This window comes from Ostrea edulis, chromosome 2 (assembly GCF_947568905.1).
Source record: "Ostrea edulis chromosome 2, xbOstEdul1.1, whole genome shotgun sequence".
Classification (NCBI taxonomy): domain Eukaryota; kingdom Metazoa; phylum Mollusca; class Bivalvia; order Ostreida; family Ostreidae; genus Ostrea; species Ostrea edulis.
This window is the reverse complement of record NC_079165.1, coordinates 109,211,712-109,235,715: the sequence shown is the minus strand read 5'-3', so window position 1 is coordinate 109,235,715 and position 24,004 is coordinate 109,211,712. Positions and strand designations below refer to the sequence as shown.

At 36.3% G+C, this 24,004-nt stretch overlaps 2 protein-coding genes across 2 annotated transcripts in view; both read right to left on the bottom strand.

The window, feature by feature from the left end:
- LOC125678768 (hemicentin-2-like) overlaps positions 1-24,004 on the bottom strand; it is a 50,445-nt gene that overhangs the window by 626 nt on the left and 25,815 nt on the right. The window contains exons 12-16 of the mRNA XM_056153579.1: positions 22,321-22,515; positions 9,251-9,289; positions 5,530-5,565; positions 2,379-2,488; positions 1-522 (exon numbers count right to left, since the gene is read on the bottom strand). The exon at positions 1-522 is cut by the window's left edge and continues 626 nt beyond it. Of these exons, the coding sequence (XP_056009554.1) occupies positions 361-522; positions 2,379-2,488; positions 5,530-5,565; positions 9,251-9,289; positions 22,321-22,515 (542 nt within the window). The 3' untranslated portion in view covers positions 1-360. The remainder of the gene's footprint in view (positions 523-2,378; positions 2,489-5,529; positions 5,566-9,250; positions 9,290-22,320; positions 22,516-24,004) is intronic.
- LOC125672379 (uncharacterized) lies at positions 13,699-18,678 on the bottom strand. Its single transcript, XM_048908624.2, has 4 exons — positions 15,660-18,678; positions 15,011-15,559; positions 14,569-14,809; positions 13,699-14,403 (listed from the first exon to the last, which is right to left on the bottom strand). The coding sequence occupies exons 1-4, from the start codon at positions 16,458-16,460 to the stop codon at positions 13,916-13,918; spliced, it is 2,079 nt and encodes a 692-aa protein (XP_048764581.2). The 5' UTR covers positions 16,461-18,678; the 3' UTR covers positions 13,699-13,915.

Here is a 24,004-nt window from a genome sequence, read left to right as displayed (position 1 = left end):
TTTCTAAAGGACAATATGGCCATTGCCACCTATTCCTCTTCTATGTTTGGATCTTTCTCTTCCCTTAACTTCATCAGAAGCATTTTTCCTGCTCTTTCAATTACCACTAAATAGGAAATCCGATCCAGTGTTACTTTTATCTTGGACTGATTTTAGTATTGGTCTATGATGTGTCATATATATACAGAAGAACATAAAAATGAAACAGTGCTGCAGAATAGAAAACTAGCATATCTTTATAAGCAAAATAACAAAGTTATATCAAAAGTATATGGTAGCAACTTAAAAACAAATCAACTAAGAATCAAAACATAATTACAAATTGTAGCTGATAAATGTATATATACAGTATAAATGTGTTTAAATCTTTCCTTCTCCTGACATATCTGCACTGTTGGGTTTGGGATATGGGAATTCCACGGTAGCATAATCGGTTTTCTCATCTTCACCATGAATGACGGGTTTGCCTTTCTCTTTATTCTGGTCAAATTGCACTTCAACGTACAACAACCCATCTTGGTTCTAGTAGATGAAAATTTATTTCAATCAGATAGAATCATATAAAATGAATGATATTTTCTTCAGAGTATTTCGAAGATTTATAAAGAATTGAAGTAGAGTATGAGAAACAAGAGGCCCATAGGCGACACCACTCACCTTAGAAATTAATATTTTCTTTAAAAATTCAAAATCCCATGATATTTGCTTTATCCAATGAGTTGAAATGGCATACATACTTAAAAGACTACCGACTCTCAACTTAAGAAAATTATAGAATAAAGGCTCTATTTGCCCACCAAAATCATTGATTTTATTTTCTTTTTCAAAAGAAATACCTGAAAGTTGTAATATCCAATCAGAATTTGGCCCCATTTGTGTCTTATTCATATAGAACAAGAAATGTTTGTAAAACATGTATCCCCCCGGTGCAAAATTGAAAAGAGTTATAAACATGCATCATTTAATTGATAGTAGTGCAAAACCATCTCAAAATATTGAGCACACAATATCTTACTATGTCCAGAGTGGATTGACCATGTGACCTAAAAATCAATTGGGGTCATCTACTCCTTATGCTGTACCAATGTATCAATTTTGGTGTAAATCAAGAAAATGATTCTTAAATTATAGGTGACAAAATATCACTATGTCCAGTTTAACCCTTGACCTTTGACCAGGTGACTTCAAAATCAAAAGAGGTCATCTACTCCTTAAGATGTACCACGTCTGATGTCTGTCAAGCAAAGGGTTCTCAAAATATTGTGCGGACAATGTATTCTTATGTCCAATTTGACCCTTGAACTTTGACTGTGACCTAAAATCATTAGGGGTCATCTACTCCTTTGGATGTACCAGTGTACCAAGTTTGATGTTTGTCAAGCAAAGGGTTTGCAAAATATTGAGCTGACAGGGTCTTCCTATGTCCAGAGTAGATTGACCCTTGACCTTTTGACCTGAAACACAATAGGGGTCCTCTTCTACTCATAACCAACCCACATATGATATATCATTACCATCAAGTGAATGGTTCATGAGATATTGAGTGGACAATATGTGGTCTACCTACCAACTGACCGACAAACAGGTGCAAAGCAATATGCCCTTCTTCTTTGAAGGGGGAGGGGGGAGGATAAACTTGAGCACATTTTGAATAGGTAAGAGTTTTATTAAAAGTAGGTCAAACTTCCAGTTCAACATCACAAGATCACACACACCATTGCATCACATGAAAGGTCTTTCAATAAAGAATGTATATACAAAATATGAAAGTACTTATAGCTTAAATACGAGTAGTTTAAAAGATATTTCAAAAGATTTCCCCTATATATCAGCATATAACACTTTGATCCCCTATTGTGGCCCCACCTACCCCTGGGGGCCATGATTTTATCAAACTTGAATCTGCACTATGGCATGTAAATTTAAGCTTTTCTAGCCTAGTGGTTCTTGAGAAGATTTTTAAATGATCCCACCAAATTTTTGCATTTTCGTGATTATCTACATTTTGAACAAAGTTGAATCCCCTTCATCCAAGAATATTCTTTGCAAAGTTTGGTTGAAATTGGCCCAAGTGGTTTTGGAGAAAAAGTTAAAAATGTGAAAAGTTTACAGATGGATAGACGACAGTTTACAGACAAACGACAAGGTGGGTCGAGAAAAGGTGGTTTCCTTGGAATCACTTTGTGATAAGTTTGTTTTATTTTGTGTCAGTTCAATAGTATGGATAACAATAGACATACATTTCAAGGAATGTCGATTCAATCAGACGTATTGAAATGCAGTACATTTAGTGTCACTATATAATGAATAGCCCTTGTACTTCAATAAATTTTGCAATATGGTGACGATTTGTTAAGTTCAAGACGGACATTAATTACCTTGTAGCCACGACTGCCATTTCTCAAATTATTTCCTTCAGCTGCATTTGAATACACATTGTCGGAATTGTTCTTTTGGGTCATTGCAATGTCTTCAGAATTTTCATAAACTACAAAGATTTCAAATTAGTCATAAGGAACTCCAAAATTACGCCATGTTCCATTTCTTAATCATAATATCATAAGGAACCTTACAGCTTTATAATCTATTGCACGAGAGGGAGATATGAAGATTTATTCGCCCAAGAAAAAACCCCAATCATAATCCCAGTGGGCAAGGTCTGAGGGGAATATGATTTTTCTTGGGTGAATAAATCTTCAGATCTCCCGAATATTCATGTAATAAATTGTTTACTATACCAAAACAAAGCAAGACTACAAATATGCATTTCATGTATGTAGCCGAGATCGCCCTAATGGTTACACCGCGCCATCAACGTATAAGAAGATACATACAACGAGATACAGTGATATGATAACCAGTTTTGTATTTCCATTCTCCTTGAATGGTGATTTATTTGCCTGTTTTTGTATTAACCAAAATCAGGCGATTTAACTGTATATCAGAGACCTGCATATTTTGCGTCTTACAAACTTGGAGTAGAATGACTCGGACTTATTGTGACATCACAATAAACTACGTCTACCTTGAAGTTCAATATATATGGAAAATGCATGAGGTTCCCACAGGAGTGAAATATGATGGGGAGATATGTTTGAGATGGAGATATAAAGTTTTATCATCTCTGGCACGTGACTGTCTAGACCAATCAGATTCCATGTATGCTTCATGATTTTGTCTATAGGCATGAACATAATTAAACAAGCATTCTGAGAGTATTGCATGACAATACATAGTCCTCTACCGGTTGCAAAAATCACTGTACCACAACAATATTCAAAGTTTATTATGTAGATTATGGTAAAAGGGAAAATTGAGGAACCAGGATAGGAAATCAACTACTATTCAAGTAGAGACTAGACCATGCAAGAAAAAAGACAAATTTATAATTAGGTTTACATCTTTAACCAAGTCAATAAACTGTGGCATGTAGATGATCATGAATAATTTAGCTATATTGTAGTATTACTATGCTAGAAGTTTTAATGAGTGTAGTATTCTTAATTCTTATCTACAGAGATAAGAAACTTGGATGCAAACTAACAATTAATGCTATTTTTCTATGTCCAAGGGCCATAACTTAATGGAAAATCAATTGACCAAATAGGGGTCATTTTCTCCTAAAGATGTACCAGTGTACCAAGTTTGATGTCTGTAAAGCAAAGGGTTCTCAAGATATTGAACGGAGAGTATATTCCTATGTCCAGTTTGACCCTTGACCATGTGACCTCAAAATCAATAGGAGTCATCTTCTCCTGAATATACACCACTGTACTAAGTTTGATGTCTGTCAAACAAAGGGTTCTCAAGATATTGAGCGGACAGTATATTCCTATGTCCAGTTTGACCCTTGACCTTTAAACATGTGACCTCAAAATCAATAGGGGTCATCTTCTCCTGAAGATGTACCAGTGTACTAAGTTTGATGTCTGTCAAGCAAAGGGTTCTCAAGATATTGAGCGGATAGTATATTCCTATGTCCAGTTTGACCCTTGACCTTTGACCACAAAATCAATAGGGGTCATATACTCCTTTGGATGTACCAGTGTGCCAAGTTTGATGCCTCTCAAGCAAAGGGTTTTCAAGATATTGAGCAGACATTATATTCCTATGTCCAGAGTAGATTGACCCTTGACCTTTAGCTTTTGACCTGAAAAACAATAGGGGTCCTCTTCTACTCATAACCAACCCACATATGAAATATCATTTTCTCTCATAGCTACATATGTAAGATACAGATATTCTATGAAAGAAAGGTATGTAAGATATTTCTATCTTTCATATCACGTGACGTTTATCTTACATATCCCGCGACGTCATAATCAATACACAACTAGCTTGCAACTTATCTCGCCTCGATTGACGAACACTAGCGTCTGCAAAGCTATTGTACAAAAAATGACAGATTGTAATGTCCCTGATAATCTCCAGGTGTATGTGACCGGACACAAAAATACACATTCCTTGAACAATTACTGCACACTCAACAACAGTCACAAATTCCTCATACACCTATGTCATCCGGTGCATTATGCCAGTTCACAGAAACCCAGCCCACACGGTCTATTACTTCTAGGCCTACCTCCACATTCACTTTGTCAACGTCTTCTGTCCGTGTCTCAGGTGAAATAAGTGCCTTCAATGTCCATGAGACTAGAGTCCTTGCACGCGTGAAAAACGAAAGTCTAGCCATGCCCATATTCACCAACAAAAACCACTTGGAATTCCTCTTCACACACTCGTCATTAAATAGCTGCTCAATTAGTATCAATATCAATGCTCCTCTAAGAAACAAAAACGTGCAGTTGTGGATTCATATTCTGATTAGGTCTGTCAAACTTTCCAAATTGTTGAATCAAGTAGGACATACAAGTACTTTTGAGCATCGTTGATACTACACTGGGTGGTTCTCTCTAGTTCCCCGTATTTCCTGTTAGGCAGGAGTAGACGGAATAGGGGATGGGGGGCAGCTAAACAGGTATTTGATTGTGGGGGAATATTATCACCCATTCTCAATCCATAGGTAAGCTATACAATGTCTTAAATTATCGTTTATCTGATTTGAGATTTTTTCCCCCTTAGCATACAATTAGGGGCAATTGAGTATTTTGCATGTGAGGGTAAAAGTCAAGATTTAATTCCCTAGAATATGACGTAATTATCACAGGGGTCATTTTTTTATTTGAAGGTTCCTACCTCCCACCATGTGTTAGTGGACCTCAATGAATTTTTTGCATGTGCATAAAATTCATCAGGTTGCCCAACTGGTGAAATCATCATCTTCAAATTGGATGCTATATTGTGATGTTAACAGTTTATATGTGGATGTTGATTTATGAATTCTATCTGATATTGACTATTTCAATAATTTTACAAGTTAAATACAGCATTGAAGACACTGTATGTTGATTGTGTCGTTAGCTTGATTGCGATTACCCAGCAGGCTACTACTTGCCCTTTCCGACGATAGCAAGGAGCATCTCGTTTCGTGAGCCGACTCAAAAACTGAATGGCTAAAGTTTAACCTACCATCTGGTATTTTCTTCTTTTCCTTGGGTTTCTTTCCTGAAATAAAATAAATTTAACAAGAGGTACTGTGAGCAATGCTCACTAAGAATACCCCCCGCTTACCCCAATCTCCCAAAGGGTGTTGGTAATAGGTATAAACTACCTCTTTTCTGAGTGTAAAAAACAAATGGCATGACAAACCGAACTATATTGCTACTTCGATGTCCAGTGCATGTGACCTTTGACCTTTTGACCCCAAAATCGATAGGGAACATCTTCATCCCATGGGTAGTCCATATGTATGATATGGTGACTGTAGGTGGAAAGGATAACGCTTTAGAGCCCGGAAACCATATTGCTACTTCAATGTCCAGTGCGCTTGACCTTTGACCTTTAGACCCCAAAATCGATAGGGAACATCTTCATCCCATGGGTAGTCCATATGTATGATATGGTGACTGTAGGTGGAAAGGATAACGCTTTAGAGCCCGGAAACCATATTGCTACTTCGATGTCCAGTGCACGTGACCGTTGACCTTTTGACCCCAAAATCGATAGGGAACATCTTCATCCCATGGGTAGTCCATATGTATGATATGGTGACTGTAGGTGGAAAGGATAACGCTTTAGAGCCCGGAAACCATATTGCTACTTCGATGTCCAGTGCGCGTGACCTTTGACCTTTTGACCCCAATATCGATAGGGAACATCTTCATCCCATGGGTAGTCCATATGTATGATATGGTGACGGTAGGTGGAAAGGATAACGCTTTAGAGCCCGGAAACCATATTGCTACTTTGATGTCCAGTGCGCTTGACCTTTGACCTTTTGACCCCAAAATCGATAGGGAACATCTTCATTCCATGGGTAGTCCATATGTATGATATGGTGACGGTAGGTGGAAAGGATAACGCTTTAGAGCCCGGAAACCATATTGCTACTTCGATGTCCAGTGCGCTTGACCTTTGACCTTTTGACCCCAAAATCGATAGGGAACATCTTCATCCCATGGGTAGTCCATATGTATGATATGGTGACGGTAGGTGTAAAGTATAATGCTTTAGAGCCCGGAAACCATTGCGTCTACAGACGGATGGACGGACGGACGGACAGAAAGACGGACAACCCGATTCCAGTATACCCCCCCCCCCCCACAACTTGTTGCGGGGGGTATAACAATGATTTCATGAATCGTCTATTTATACAGTCATGTGTAAAAGGATCAATGCTTTAAATTAATACTTGAATGCATTTTAATAAAATTCTTTCTTGACACAAATTAGTAAAATATTTGGACAAACTAAATCTTCATTGGAACAATTTCATTCCAATGAATATGTAGATCCACAAATTAAATCTTTGTTCCAAGACAGCTTTTTGAATTGGTGAAGACTTCCATGCATATATACATCATATAAACAGGTACAGTCCTATGGGTTGTTAAAGACCCGAGATATGAGTAAGACTCACAAATCTATCCAATCAGCTAGTAATAGTTATAGAGCATTATTATCTCTAGACAAAAATATTTTCAATTTGAAGCTTAGTAATTCCTGGAATACAACAAATATTCACCAGAGCTTAGATGTAAACAACAACGTTGATTTTTTATAGAAACAAGTCTTCAAAGATCATGTATATACACTCTTAGACTATAATATTCATACAAATATGGTTCTGTAGGGATCCGGGTTAGAATAGGTCCTCAGTACCCCTTTCTTGTCGTAAGAGCCGACTAAATGGGGCGGTCCTTCGGATGAGACCGTTAAAACCGAGGTCCCGTGTCACAGGAGGTGTGGCATGATAAAGATCCCTCCCTGCTCAAAGGCCATATTAAGTGCTGAGCATAGGCCTAAATGTTGCAGCCCTTCATTGACAATGGTGATGTCTCCAAATGAGCGAAAAATTCTCGAGGGATGTAAAACAATATACAACACACAAATATGTACACTCACAACATGGAATTTTTGCCTTAATTATGAGAAATTGCTTATTTGATAATAATCAAAGTACTGAGAAGTACTATAGGCTTGGTTTGTAATGATGCTGTATTGATATTCAAGTTATCATGGTATTACTAGCATATTAAAACATAATTATCAATAATGTGCTGCAATTGCTAAGTAATAGGAAAGAATGAAATATTGGAACACTTTCGTAAGCTATCATACACTACAATTTAAGATCGGGATTTCCTGGTCTTAATCATCTCTCTGGTTTAAAAGAGTGGCTGGTATTATGAATTAAATTACACGTCTGTAACCTGTAACTGGTTTTCAGGGGTGGCTGGTTTTGTAAGAATTTATTTGTAAGGATATGTTAAGATTTCTCTTGGGGCTAAAAACTGACTGATATATAGGAGGATCTCTTTTTTGAGGGGCTAGTGTATTGCAATGTGCAATGATTAAAATGTTATTCCAACCTGCTAAAACCTGTGTGGTCCAAGGAAAATTTATTGATCTTATATCTCAATGATTTTTTTCAATGTAATCAATCCAGAATTTTTGAACATTTAAATTCTATGCAACATTAATTCAAATCTTTATTAGGATCTCTATGATTTTCATTCAAAGCATTTCTGCAACCTATCGAGCATACGCATGTAATGATCAACAACCAACACGGCAGACATGCCGAACCAATTTCGGCTAAAATTGGGCTCCGCTGGATATTTCATTAGGTGTCATTTCAAATATTCTGACAAATCAAATCTTAACCTAGATAAAATGCTGAATGAAAGCAAAGTTTGATGGTACAACTCTCTGCTCAAATGCGTTGCATGGTGGGAAAAGTATCATGTCGAACAGAATATACCAGATTGCTAGAGACATTCATTGGTGCCATATGCTCACGGACTTATTAGAGAAACTGGTCACAAAGAACACTAAAAGGCAATAAAATATTCCATCAAGATCCACTCAAAAGTAAAAATTTTATAATTCATGAAGTATGTAATAAATCTAAGGAACCACACTAACCTAGGGTCATATTCATCAATATGCAAGAATTAATGCATTCAAAGCTATGATGCAGAACCAGAGATTGTTTTATGAAAAACAGATATCTCCCCAGCTCCCCAAATTGGAAGTGCTGAAATAAAACCTCCTCCCCTTAATATACTGCATGATATGAAAGAGAAAGCATGAGTAAGGACATTATGAACTTTGATAAGCCACATAGAAGTGTTCACAAACTATTTTACACCCTCCACCACTCAAATCCATTATAACTTTAAGGATAACAATTGGATCCTCCTGTCCCAACAATATGCACATCTAACAATGGCAATGAAACATTGTACAAAGTTGTAAGTGTATCTGATAAGCCATATAGGAGGAGAGGTGTGCACAAGCTATTTTACATCCTCCAACCCTCTTAGATCCACTATAACTTTTAGGAAATTAATTGGATCATCCTGTTCTGAAAATATGCACATATACAAATGGCAATGAAGAATTGTACAAAGTTCAAAATCTATCATATAAGCCATATAGGAGAAGTGTTTACAAGCTATTTTACATCCCCCACCTCCCTTAGATACACTATAATTTTAGGAAAATAATTGGATCCTCCTGTCCCACCAATATTCACATCTACAAATGGCAATGAAGCATTGCATTAAGTTTCAAATATATCAGATAAACCATACAGGAGGAGAAGTGTTCAAAAGCTATTTTACATCCTCCACTATATGAATGTCAAATTTTAATGCTTAATTAATGACCAATTAAACCTAATTACCTTTCTTCTGCTTTGCTTTATCATCTTTTTTGAAAAGACCTGAAGGAGAAACAGCAATAATTATAGAAAATAAATATTGTCGGTATTAAGACAGCGTCAGAGTTAACAATGCAATATTGTAACATTATTTTCTCAAAATCAGCAAAAAGTAAATAGTACATGTTATATATGATTGAAATGAGAACATTATCACCTAGCTTTCTACCTGCAAAATATGGTTGGCTTTTGAAGTGCGGCCAATTTTGGCCAATAACGTCCCTTGTCCTTTCATGATCCCTAGCGTGGGGCCAAACTTAGTATATCAAAATGTTTGTATGTAAAACACTTATATAACATCTTCTTTAGTGCCATTGATACTAACTTGAAACTAAATGGATATTTAGAAAGAGTATGTCCTTTACCAAAACTGTAAATTTGATGACCCTATAGGGGTAGGGGATTTGGTAAGTGACGGGCCAAAACGGCAAGTTATTAAATGTGTTAACAATAGAAATTTTTAGCTTCCTCTTGATAACTACCATTCCAATTCTTTTGATATTCGGTATGAAGCATCTTTGGGACAAGGGGGACATAAATTGTAAATTTCAGGACTCCTGCACCCCTCAGGCCATCATGGGCTTTAAGGGTGGGACAAAATTTGCCAAAACTGACCAATTTTCCAACATATTCTTCGATCTCCATACCTGCATAACTTTAAGGAAAACTAAATGCATAGTGATATAGAATATGAAGGCCTCTACCAAAATTGTAACTTTCAGGATCCCCTGGGTAGAGGTTCTGACTCCAGGGTAGGGTCAAACTTGGTATATTTAGCATACATGTGCAAAACATATATATAAATGATATGTGCTTTAATTCTTTTCAAATGGGGCCTTAGGGGCAGGGCAAAAACTGCCCAACATTGACCAATTTTCAAAAATCTTCTTCTCAAGAACCGCATATGTGTAAGAAAAACTAAATGCATGGTGATGGAGAGCAGGAAGGCCTCTACCAAAATTGTAAATTTCATGATATCCGGGGTAGGGGTTCTGTTGGTTGGCTTTTAAAATGCGGCCAATTTTGGCCAATAACGTCCCTTGTCCTTTCATGATCCCTAGCGTGGTCAGCCAAACTTAGTATAAAATGTTTGTATGTAAAACACTTATATAACATCTTCTTTAGTGCCATTGATACTAACTTGAAACTAAATGGATATTTAGAAGGAGTAGGTAGTCCTTCACCAAAATTGTAAATTTCATGATACTAGGGGGTAAGGATTTGGTTTCAGGGTGGTGTCAAAACTATTATAATGATTTGAAGGGCTTCTTAGCCTTCTTTAAGTTTGCTGATACCATATAAAACCTAAATGCAAATTTAGGAATAGCAGAAAAGGATGTACAAACAAATGGTGAATTTTGCAACCCCAAGGTTTTGACTTTAGGATGGACAAATTACTGTAGAATCGTTTAAATTCGTGGGGACCAATTTTCGTGGATTGCTGAATTTTTACGGGTTCGTGAGGACGTAATTTTGTGGATATATATATATTTGTAAAAAAGATAACTCTGGAATGTCTTTATTCGTTGAGGATGTAAATTCGTGGGTGAGGGGTTCCCACGAATTCCACGAAAATTGAGCCACCATGAATTCTAATGATTCCACAGTAGTCATATCTTTTAATGCTAATACATATATTATATAAAGCCTTTCATCAGGGTTTTGACTCTAGGATGGGTCCATTAATTAGCCATATGTTTTAATGTTTATACACCTATTATAATATAATTATGTAAAGCCTTTCACCCATGTATGTATGCACTTTTGAGGGCATTGAAGTTCAAGAACACATCTTGTTTTATACTGTTGCTTAATATTAGAATTTAGCTTAGATATTCAGAACAGAATTTTTTTTTCTAGATTTCATAGCCCTTGGGACTAGCAGTCTTCAACATTAACCAGTGGCCCGATGCCCGAGGCCAGTAAAATCGGGATCGGGCTTGTTAAAATATTAAACCCTGGAGTCCGGTGGGCCTGTAAATGTTTTCTTGTATGTTCTGTATATATTACAAATAAAGCGTGAGATTGACTCAGACTAAATGTCATGACTTAGTAGTCAAATTTCGCATAGAAAAATTATCAACCATGCTGCCTTTTCTGAAGTATAGGGAGGGCCGGGGCTCGTCCGGGAAATTCAAAACCACCCAAGCGTATTTCACAATCACAACCATCCGATAACCCCCCAACCCCCCCCAAAAAAAACTGTCATACGAGGAGAAAAAAACGAAAATTCATGTCCCATTGGACCGAGGGCAGTGTTTGAAATTAACCATAGACCGAGTCTATGTCAAATGGCACTGGTCTATGCCAACTGTAATTGAGATAGACCAAATTGTCTATGCCAATTTTCTAGATTTAAAGCAATAAAGTTATCCAAGAGGGCCTTGCATGGTCAGTCGACGTCTGATAAACATTATGAGGAAAGGATGATATTACAGAAATGGAAAGAAAATACACTTTCTAAGTATATTAGAAGTAAATGAAAATGTTTTAAATTTATGTTATTATTTTTTCAATGTTGTGGTCTATGCCAATTCGATGAGGTCTAAGTCATCTTATTTTGGCATAGACCTGTGGTCTATACCAAGTTTTAAACCAATTTCGAACACTGCGAGCGTAGGCCTTGGCTAACATTTAAGTGATTCTGGAGAAAACAAAATGTTTTGTACGTGGTGTATACAAAACAAGAGTTGAACATGAGCTGCTGATGTATCTGCGATATTAATCAGTCTATGCGAAAGACATCGGACCGTCGGACATGACCGATGTGCAGTGCCTCAGGTCCGATGCATCATTTTTTTTATACCGGACCGGAATGTCCGGTTTTGAGCTTTACTATCTTGATGCGGAGTTTGCTATAAGTAAAAAAAAATAGCACACATCCAAATACGTAAATGAATTGATTAAAACCACATGGACTGTCTAAAGTATTATACGGGAGGGATTCCTGGTATAGTATTACTAGTATAATAAATAAGATTCCCTTGGTTTTGCATTTTCACGTGTTTCACTTTTTTTCATTAGGTTTTTCGGTCTGACAAAATTTGGTTCGGTCCGGTGTGTTCATTGATTACACTGGACCGAATGTCCTGTGTGGTCCAAAAACTTTCGCATATACTGGATTAATATGTTGAAAAATAATATAATCCTTTTAATGTCAGTTGTTCTTTAACTATGATCATCCTGACCTGTATTTTCCTACAGTAGAAGAACTGTGCATGTGTCTATAGAGTAGAATCAGCAAATAACACGAGGTCAAATTAGAAAAAAAACATTTTGGGCCAGCAAAATATTGTCCGGGCTTGCACAATTATTATACTGGGAGGCCCGAAGGGCCTGTGCTTTACAAAGTTTTTCTTGAAGACTGGACTAGTGATACTTTTAACTAGTACTCAGGTGACCCATAAGGCCTGTGGGCCTCTTGGTGTATTTCCCGCTGATATATATATTGCATTATGGGATTCCAGGGTGTAAAAGATGTACTGGGCAGGCTCCAATCGACAATTGTTGATGGCGGCATGAGGAAGATTGAGCTTAAATACAATTTTACTTGTTATTATGGAATGTTATTTACATTTTGGGGTGAAAATTTTGTCAACAAATTAACAATTTTCCCCACTTTTCTAAAGATTTTGAATACTTTACCTGCATTAAGCAAGGTTTGAAATAAAACAAACATTTGATTTTGTCTTGGTGCACCAGCGAAAATCTGTGGTGCATGTGGCGTGAATTGAGAGGGGTTGACATAAAATAACTAAAAATAACCTGCTTGAGTTATTAATGAAGGAAAGAGACGCAACTCATTTAGACAAAATAAATAACTAACATGCATTATTTTTCAAATAATGTGTTTGCATTATGCCCGTGACTATTTACACACTTTTGATTCTTGAGAAGAAGATTTTCAAAGATTTCCTCTATAAATTTGTATGTAAACTTTGATCCCCTCCTGTGGTTCCATCCTACCCCCGGGGGTCATGATTTTAACAAACTTGAATCTGCACTGTCAGGAAGCTTTCATGTAAAGGACTAGGTACGCTATATGACTTAAATGGCCCAATCTTCAAATTGGACAATATTGTACCCAAATATAGATATAAGTGTATTACTTCATTAAATATAAAGGTTTTGAGGATATCTTCATTATTTCCAGTTCTGCAACTGCTCAAATATTGAGTTTTTTTAATAACTTTTTAATGACGTTGTTTGTAGCATTGTAACGTTATTGCAGTTATTTTCAATTAGTTATGATAAATAATCTAAAATGGTAACCCAATATTCTACTTCTCCATAAATGATTAGTCAGGACTGTACTGAATTGAACTGGAGTAACTTAAATATGTATTAATTATCCACGTGTCATTATTACAAAGATCTCCACCCCTCCCCCAATAAAAACAGCAATAACATCGGTCTGTAAAACACAATTTCAGCATGAAATGTGTTTTATTAAATAATGTGAAAGTTACGATGCACTCTACATTACTTTACATAATTAGATGAAATGTGGATTTAAAATGTAATATTTCAAAATTTTTACTACATGTACAATTACTAACTGATAAAAATCATTTTGGGCGTGATTAACTAAATATCGTCAATTAACGTTAAACAAAAGTATGGTTTGCACTACTCTTCTTGTCCATCATAATCGACAGTATCCTCATCCTCGGAGCTGTCGATGGATCTCGCCGCATCATCCACTTCCTCTGTCCAGTCACGAATACCGCAAGACTCGTTCTGATATCTAGCAAAGGCTAAATACCAGATAATACAGGATATGTGACCGCACATTCCAACAACCCGGGATCCATTTTTACAGGTACAATACCAGGACAAGATGGTGATATCGTATTTTATCCATAAGGAATACTTTTTAGATGAAGTGTGGCGGCTTTGAATTTTGGCACTGACAATATTGGGTATATCATCGCTCACAAAAATTTCAAATAATCCATCATCTGTAAGATGTTCTGCCGCATATGATTTTGCCGTCTTTAGCTGATAGACACCAATTGTGAGGTTTCTGATATCTCCCTCAGTAAGCCTGGGAAAATCGGTGATGGTGTTGCTGTCAGCGTCGATGGAAGTCCATTTCATGGATCTTTTATCAAGCCCTGCAAAAGTATAATGACTCAATATATGAACTCAAGTTTGAAATTACACATGGTTTATAGGAGTTATGAGATTGGTCACTGTTCGTTATCTTCAACTTTCATGTAATAGAATATATGTATAATTACCATTATGTAAAACAAATATGTCATCAATCATTAACATACCATTTTCAAGAACAAACTGTTGAAGTTCGTTTGTCTTTTTGGCCAACATTGTCATTGTTGATGCAATGGTGATATCGTCATCAAATGTTCCAGAGTTGATAGGAGGCCGGTACTTGTTACAAAGACTACAGACAATCCTAACATAATCTCCAATACACGGGATCTGGCTGTTTGGAAGTGTTTTACCAAGATATCTCCATGTCTTTATTCTTCCATTTACGGATTCAACAACCCATCTGACCTAAAATGAACAATAAACATACTGGACAACATTACTTGACATCACAACTTTCAGTAGAATTAAAGTTTTCAATCAATTGCATGATATTTTAAATCTTAGATATACCAGTGCACAAGCATGAAATAGCTAAGGTAAACATTCATTGTTCAAACTGCAGATTCATTTTATTCAGAAAGATACTAGTAACAGGCTTAGCTATACCTTTGTTACAAGTCTAGAACTGTTAGCTTCCTCTGTAGACAATTGCTTCTGGCCCTTCGGGATAAACGCAGGCATCTCCATACGTATACCCAGGTCATTCAAAAGTGATTCTGAATCCCGGAAACCTCTATCAACAACAAATATATCGTCCTCTCTGACCCAGGTCTTTATTTCATCTGTGTTTGAATGAATCGAATGGTTGAGAATAGAGGAGTCATTGTTCTTTGGATCTGCCAGATAAGGTCCAAGGACACTGACGATATATCCTGTTGTGGAGACGATCATCATGGGTTTTAAAAGGGGTCTTCGCTTGTGCATACTGAAAGATCGTCTGGAGAAGGTGTAGTTTCCACTTTTTTGAATATAGATATAAGTTCCGTCCAACACTAATATTGCAGGTGCAGATGTTACATTGGACAGAATTTGTTGTGCAAGTGGCCTTGTATGGGTCTGAATGATCTCTTCCCTTGTGATGTGGGAAAATCCGAGGTTCCTTGGGACAAATTCTGCCATCAGAGCCTTCCTTGCAGATTGGACTGCCCTGCGAATCTGCAATAATATTATCATTCAATAAAATCTGTAATTTTAATATTCATATATTATGTGCACAAATCATTACCTTCAAAGTTAACCTAACAATTTTATTTACCTGGAATTTTTTCATATTGAAGATTGTTCCAAGCATTTGGTTGTCCATTCCAGAACGTAGCTTAGTCAAAAGGATAGCTACACAGGTACGGATTGACCTGGTCTGTGTTGTTCTTATGGTGTTAACATTTGTCATAATGTCATCAAACTGCTTTCTAGTGAGTCCGGTTAAATTATAATAGTCTGAGTCACTTAAACCCGTAGGTTCATCGAAGTCAAGTCTTGTACCCTCGTTTTTAAGGACCTCCTCTCTAGCTTGCTGTAAAAGCTCCAGTATTGCGGATCTGTTGAGGTGGCAGGAATCCTTAGAAGCCTTGACCTTGTCTATGGCGTCTTTTGAGAGAATTCCATTTTCAATGTGACCTGGACAGCATCGTGATCCTGATTGCACAAATATTTCACTTTGAATATAAGTTCTGTATCTAGCATAGGTTGGAGTGACAATTAACTTTGGTCCGGGCTTTTTGCACACAAAGCAGTATGAATGACTGATACTGGTGCTAGGGATCGCTAAAGTGACAGACGGCGGACTTTTGTCTGGATGCTGTAGGCTTGGTATCTTCAAGGGCGGATAATATTCATCTGAAACCGAACTCTGGCTTTGAATGGTAGTATTTTTGGTCTTTTTCTTTTTGTACCAGAGGTGAGAACATCTATTGCAAATCACTGCTGAAGTTGATATATTAAATACGGCAAAATGTTTCTCCAAGATCTTTCTTGTGTCACCATAAACTTTTCTCCTCTCTCTTTGAGAATGGCGTCTTTTGTACAGTACACAATTATAATGTTTGGATCCATTCATTCTGAAATAATTTAATGTTTAGATTAATAACGTATACACAACTGTATTTAAAAAAAAATGAATATTTATTAAAACCTTATGAAATGTAATTTTTTCTCAAAGTGTCTAAAATAAAAAAAAAAAAAAATAAAAAAAACAACTCAATTGTTACTATGGTTATATTGTAATATCTTAGAACATTTACATTAAATAGTACAGAATCGGGTATGAGAATAACAGACTGCATTTAATTGGTATTTAGAAACAAATAATTTGGATTTTATTACTTTTTGCATTTTCAATTGTACTTTTTTTGCGGATTTTTCTTATTTGATACACCCCCCCCCCCAAGATAAAAAAGAATCGAAGAAAATATCCGTTATTATAGTGTGTTATTTTTATTATTATTATTATTCTTTTCGTTGGAAAACTATTCATTCTGAAGTATTTGCGATTAATTTCAAGAAGTATCAGCTTAACTCAAAATCAAAAGAATACACATTCACACTACATGGAAGATTATGCTAAAAATATTAAACCTATAAAAAAAAACACATTAATTTTATAACTTCACAATTACACATGATTTATCATTTGATGGTTGTTTTTATTTTCCTTTGCAATTATAGCTACATAAACACAAATATACCACAAAACTATTGACCAAAATTGAAAATTTTGTTACTTAAAAATATATTCGCTTGCATTCTAACATATAATACTAGTATATTTTCTATCTGATTGAATAAATCCGAATTTAAAAGTGAAGATGTAAAATAATTATTTCACATTATTTTAATTATTTATTACACTTCTGGTCCGCCTTATTCGACAGATGTGACGTCAAGCTACCAAACTTTTTTAGCACATGGTTTTGAAAAAACCAGTGAATCAGTTTTCCTGAGTGGATGTATACTTGTTTGTACATTTCTGTGATGGGATATTTAATTGCATACATATGGAAGTAAGAATGTTTTGCTTCCGTGCTGTGTAACATTCAAATAGATAATTGTTGACAATGTGCGCAGTGCATTGCTCGTGGAATATTCGTGTGTTTTGTTGTCGTTAGCCACAGGTAAGTGAGACAAAGTTATTTTGTTGTGATCTTTCCTGAACTATATCTATTGGTGCATGTGAATGAAAAATCAAAATAGCAAGGATTTCATTTCTTTTACATTCCCTGCGAACGCCACTCATTGATCACGATCAAAGCGTGGCGGGGGCGGGAGCCAGACTATTTTTCACTAATACGATAAGGAACCAGCCAAGTATTCGTAAACAAACACACACGGCATATATATACTAGCCTACTATGTCAAGAGTTTAGTCATAATAAGTTTTATTAAATTTGTTTAATCATGTTTACGAAAAAAAAATTCAATAACATTTATAGAATTATGCAAGTTGGCCACACATATATATATACATGTAAACATCAGCGCCGATCATGATTTTCTGCCGTCTGCAGACCTGTCTGAATGAATCTTAAGGCCTAGGCCGATAGATCTATTCATACAAACTTTTTAAATACTGATAAGGCCTATATTAATGAAGTAAGGCATTTTTTGTTTCAAATGTCATCGTATATAGCTAAATAATTTATATAAATATATTTTACTAGACATGTACTGAATCGGCAAGCTCTTGCTGCTAACGATAGGTAGCGGAGGTGGGGGTGGAAATCACGAACGTTTCATGTCATGATGTGATGTGTGTATTGATTACAGCCTCAAATTCTTGTTAAACATGATGAAATATCTAATTATATGACGTGTTGAAATTTGCTGAAGGTGTATTTTTCTTACCTGGTCGGCCTAAATGATTACAAGGTGAATACAGCTGCATCGTCTGATACGTCCCTATGAATCCGCCACCAGAAATCGTCACAAAACGGAAAAAATGTACTACCAGCGCAGGTCTCGAGCAAATAAATTTGTGCTTGCGTTGATTTCTTGTTGAAGATACTTTAATTAAAATCAAGTTTCGTTTTGTTCGAGGGCTGCGGCCTGCATATATTTTTTATTTTTATGGTAAAATTTGCCCCCAAATTGTGAATTTCCGGTAAATATGGTGGAAATATCTATTACGCAAGTTGCTTAGCAACGCTTTTCAAGGTTCTGTTTATGGATTTATTGTTCACACTTGGCATCTAGTTTGTAATTGTGCTAGTATTTATTTCAAGTAAACAACTTGAAAAATATAGAAAATTTAGGCGTTATTACCATTGCAACCGTACCTAGTTCTTTGTACTTTGCTAGCCCAGTGGTTCTTGATAAGATTTTTAAAGATTTTCTCTATTTATTCCCATGTGAAACTTTGATCCCTTATCTTGGCCCAACCTACCCTCAGGGGCCATAATTTGAACAGACTTAAATCTACACTATGTCAGGAAGCTTTCATGTAAATATCAGCTCTTCTGGCTCAGTGGTTCTTGAGAACAAGATTTTTAAAGATTTTCCCTATTTATTCCCATATGAAACTTTGATCCCTTATTTTGGCCCCAACCTACCCTCGGGGGCCATGATTTGAACAAACTTAAATCTGCACTATGTCAGGAAGCTTTCATGTAAATTTCAGCTTTTCTGGCCCAGTGGTTCTTGAGAAGAAGATTTTTAAATGACCCCCACCCTATTTTTCCATTTTTGTAATAATCTCTCCTTTGAATGGGGCATGGTCTTTCATATGAACAAACTTGAAAGCCCTTTACCCAAGGATGCTTTTAGCCAAGTTTGGTTGGAATTGGTCTGGTGGTTCTGATTGATTGATTAAATATTGTTTTATGTCCCTCTCGAGAATATTTTACTCATATGGAGACATCACCATTGCCGGTGAAGGGCTGTAAAATTTAGACCTATGCTCGGTGCTTACAGCCTTTGAGCAGGGAGGGATCTTTATCGTGCCACACCTGCTGGGACACGGGACCTCGTTTTTTTTCGGTCTCATCCGAAGGACCATCCATTTAGTCGCCTCTTACGACAAGGGGCACTGAGGAACTATTCTAACCCGGGTCCCCACAGGGTCTGGTGGCTCTGGAGAAGTCAAAAATATGAAAAGTTTACAGACGGACGGACAGATGATGGAACAACAGGCGATCAGAAAAGCTCACTTGAGCTTTCAGCTCAGGTGAGCTAAAATGAAAGCATTATAATTCAATTTAATTAAAGTTAGGAAATAAAATATTTCAGTATTTATAATTGTTCAATTCTTTTTTATCACTAATTTTTTTTTAAACAAGAGGTACTGTGAGGAATGCTCACTAAGAATACCAATCTCCCAAAGGGTGTTGGTAATAGGTATAAACTACCTCTTTTCTGAGTGTAAAAAACAAATGGCATGACAAACCGAACCATATTGCTACTTCAATGTCCAGTGCGCGTGACCTTTGACAGTTGGAAGAAACAGCGAGCACACATTTTGCCTAGACTATATGTTGTTACAAGGTGAAAGTCAGTTGGTGCGAGTGTGTATCAAATTTGAAGAACAGAACGGAATGCATATCCCGTAGACCTACATGTAACGGTGCTTAGCTTTGATAGAACCATTTTTTCGCAGTTTATCTAAGTCTTTGTCCAAGTGCTTTTTTGAAAAAATACAAGGACAAATGCTACTGCCCGGTTTAAGTCGATGTCATCATCATCATCATCAGCATTTTGATTAACGTGCAGTGGGCTCCCTTCCAGGTAACTGGCTTGCTGCATGCATGGCAGACCTAACATTTGACTTCCAGGCATCTCTGTCCAATGGGTTAACATCACAAAGTCACAAAGTCCCCACTCACGCTGGTCTTTTTCTAACTGTGGTTTCCAGGTCATCTTTGGTCTCCCTGGTTGTTGTCCTCCCTCTTTTTTCATATTAAAGACATTATTGATTGCCCCACTAGATCTAGCAACGTGCCCAAACCAGCGTAGCCTCTTCTCCCACAGGATAGCGTCGAGGTCATCGATCCCAAGTTGTGCCAGTAGCTCGCTTGATCTGACACTAGCCATGTCTTCTTGCTTTACCCTGCAAATCTGTCTGACCATGGCTCTGTCATTTCGTCGAAGGCGAAGGAAGTCTGGTTTTGGCAAGGGCCACGTCTCACTTGCATACAGCATCACGCTACGCACATATGTGCTGTACAACTTGCCACTGGTCCTATAGGAAAGATGACGGGAAGAGAGGACAGGCAGTAGTTCCCTGAATTTATTCCAGGCCGTCTTCACAACAAAAAATATTCACGTCTTTTCTCTCATACCTATAGTCTAATTCCTCTCTACTGACAGCAAATACACCCTTAAACGGCACAAAACACCCTAATTTATGCAGTGTTATTTACAAACCCAACAGTTAATGTGATAATTAGTTTTTTGTCAATTAAATCTAATCTATTAATGAAATGGCTAACAACTGTTTTGAAATCTTCTCACTCGAGGTCGCATATGACGTCACAGATAATGGCGCGTAAAGTATCGAAGAAAATATGCATATCACAAGATTTGAAATTCATCGCTTTCAAACTTGAAAACTACGCAAACTGTTTCATTTAAAACACACGCAAAGTAGTTTTAGGCATGAAATTAATTAATTTTGCTGAAAAAATTAAATTTCTTTTAGAAACGTGCAATGTGTCCTTTAACCAAATGTGTTCTTAAAAGATAAATGACCCTGAATTTGTTTATACTGATGAAAGACTTTACAAAATGAAATATACCGTATATACTCGCCTATAAGTCAGATTTTTGGGAGTCAAGTTTTGGTCCAAAACTCTACGTCCTAAGAAGATTGGTATTTTTCTAGGCGGCGTAATGTAGTGTTTTTTAAACAACTCTGACGATTACCATGGACTACCACACAAATGATTATTGTTCACAAATATCTAGACATATTGTATTGTTTATGTATTTTAAAATTATGTATAAAGTACAAGTATTTACATATTTTTATCTTGTTAAAAATTATTTACATTACTGGTAACTAATACTTTCAATTCAACTAATCAATCGTTTATCGGTAAAATTGAATTACGAACCCGATTTAATATTGAAATATTCATATGTATACCGGCTGAAATATATTTCATAAAAGATTGAATATTGTTAACAGATAATTTAGATCATCATTCTTGACTCTTAAAAACTCTATTGTTGATACATTGAATTATACTGGAACCCCACAATAACCACAAGGCGCGTGCCACTAAGTAAACATGGTGTCAGGTACTGGTAATTAGGAGACCATAATTGCGTAGGTAAACAAGGGATCACTGTCCATAATAGATCAAGGGTTGCGTTTAAACCCCAAACAGATATGGCTTGGATATTGAGCACCTCATAATTATTAATTTCTCAAAATATTTTTTGAAACATAGGTAAAAACACTACAGCATTGACTTAAAATTGTCAACCGATTCTGATAAAAATTTGTACTGACTTATAAGCCGGTTAATGGCAAATTCCTACAAAATAACCTTAAAAAATACAACCGACTTATAGGCGGACCGACTTATAGGCGAGTATATACGGTATCTAACATGATATGACTGTTTTGGACCTGCTCAAGAGTCAAAACCTTGGGGTTGTGAAATTCACAATTTTGGTGCATCGATCCTTTTCTCATGCTTTTCCAAAACTGTATCGGTATAAAATTAAATCTTTCAAATGTCCTGTGGTTCTGGAGAAGAAGTGGGAAATGTTAAAAGTTTAGGGACGGATTGACAGACAGACACCGTAAAAACACTCACACATCAAATATACTGTAACAAAAAATAATAAAATTGATAAACTTTGTCTCCTAAAAAGAAACAAAGAAAAAGAAAACAATTTATTATATATACATGTATGCAACATATCATATATGCTTTAACCCTCATTTTCAATAATTATGTCAAGAATAGTTATTGTACCTTTCTTTGGCTTGACAACATCAGCATATAGTGCACCTTCTTCCTTAGGTTTCTGTCCCACAAATATGTTGGAGTTATTATCACTGAATGGCTTCTTCTTATTCACTTCTGCATAGACTGCTGATCCTGATGTTTCAGGCTCTTCATCTCTTGGTCCAGCAGATTCATACAGAATGTTGTCTTTCAATCCATCATCTGAAAATTTACTTATATTAATCCTAATGAAAACCTAGAACTGTCCTTTTGGATGCAAGGTGAAGATAACGAACAGTGATCAATCCCATAACTCCTACAAGCAATACAAAATAGTTGGGCAAACACGGACCCCTGGACACACCAGAGGTGGGATCAGGTGCCTAGGAGGAGTAAGCATCCCCTGTTGACCGGTCACACCCGCCGTGAGCCCCATATCCTGATCAGGTAAACGGAGTTATCCGCAGTGAAATCAGTGTGCCAAGAACGGCTTAACAATCGGTATGAAACACGTCAGACAGCATTTGACCCAATGCGAGGTTGTATTGACGAACTAGATCGTTATAACGACCATAGAATTTGCGAAATGCTGACTTCAATCGAGACTGTTGAAATCCCTGTACCATCAACTTGTTTGTCAGTAGCTTACCTCGATTTAAAGACTGACTATACCCAGAACAAGCTCTTGCATATCGAATCAGTTGAGATATATAAACACCATATGCAGGTGATAATGGAATATTGCTACATAAATGTGGTAAGTTGACGATGGAGAAGCTGAAATCATCCCGTTTGTCATACAGTTGAGTTGTCAGTTTGCCGTTAATGTCTACTTTCAATAAAATATCTAAGTATGAAGCAGACGTGGACGACTCTGTGGTGTCCTTTATTTCGAGCTCACAGGGATATATCAAATCGACATATGAATGAAAGCTATCATTGTTAATAGACAAATCGTCATCGATATATCTAAAAGTCGAATTGAAGGTCACAGCGAGAGATTTTGTCTTCTCACGTAGAAGTTTTTGAATAAATTCTGCTTCATATGAATATAAAAACAGGTCAGCTAACAAAGGAGCACAATTCGTGCCCATGGGAATTCCAACAGACTGTTGGAAGACCTGATCACCAAAGACCACGAAGATATTGTCAATGAGGAACTCTAGCATATTTTTTATTTCAACTTCAGAGTACTTGTGCGTGGAATCAGAGTGGTGTTTAACAAAGTAAGTTTTTGAATGGCTGATCACTAGATATGAATATTTCCGTTTTCCGATTTAATACCCCCTGTGAGGCACACCATATAATCGGTAACAGATCAAACCTGAAGTTTTGTAATCAAATGGTTATCTAGTATAAAAAAATCTATTCATCAATCCAATATTAAAATATTTCTGGTGATGCTCCAAATAAACACTTTACCAATAAATAGGATTTAATTGTTTATTATCATTTCTCTTAATTTTGTACATGGTTTCAAACCTTTCAAAGTGTTTTGAAATATTCTCATCAACCAACAATATTCTCAAACAAAATAGAAATTAGCATACTTTAAATATTCTAATTGAAAATAAGAAAAGCATAACTTAAGTCTAAGAACAATGTATTTACAATATTTAAATCAAATCTCTTCAAGACTTTTTAAGACAACTCTTTTAGGTTTAAAAAATGACTAAGTCCATAAGTAAAATGCCTGTAACTTGAGGAAAAC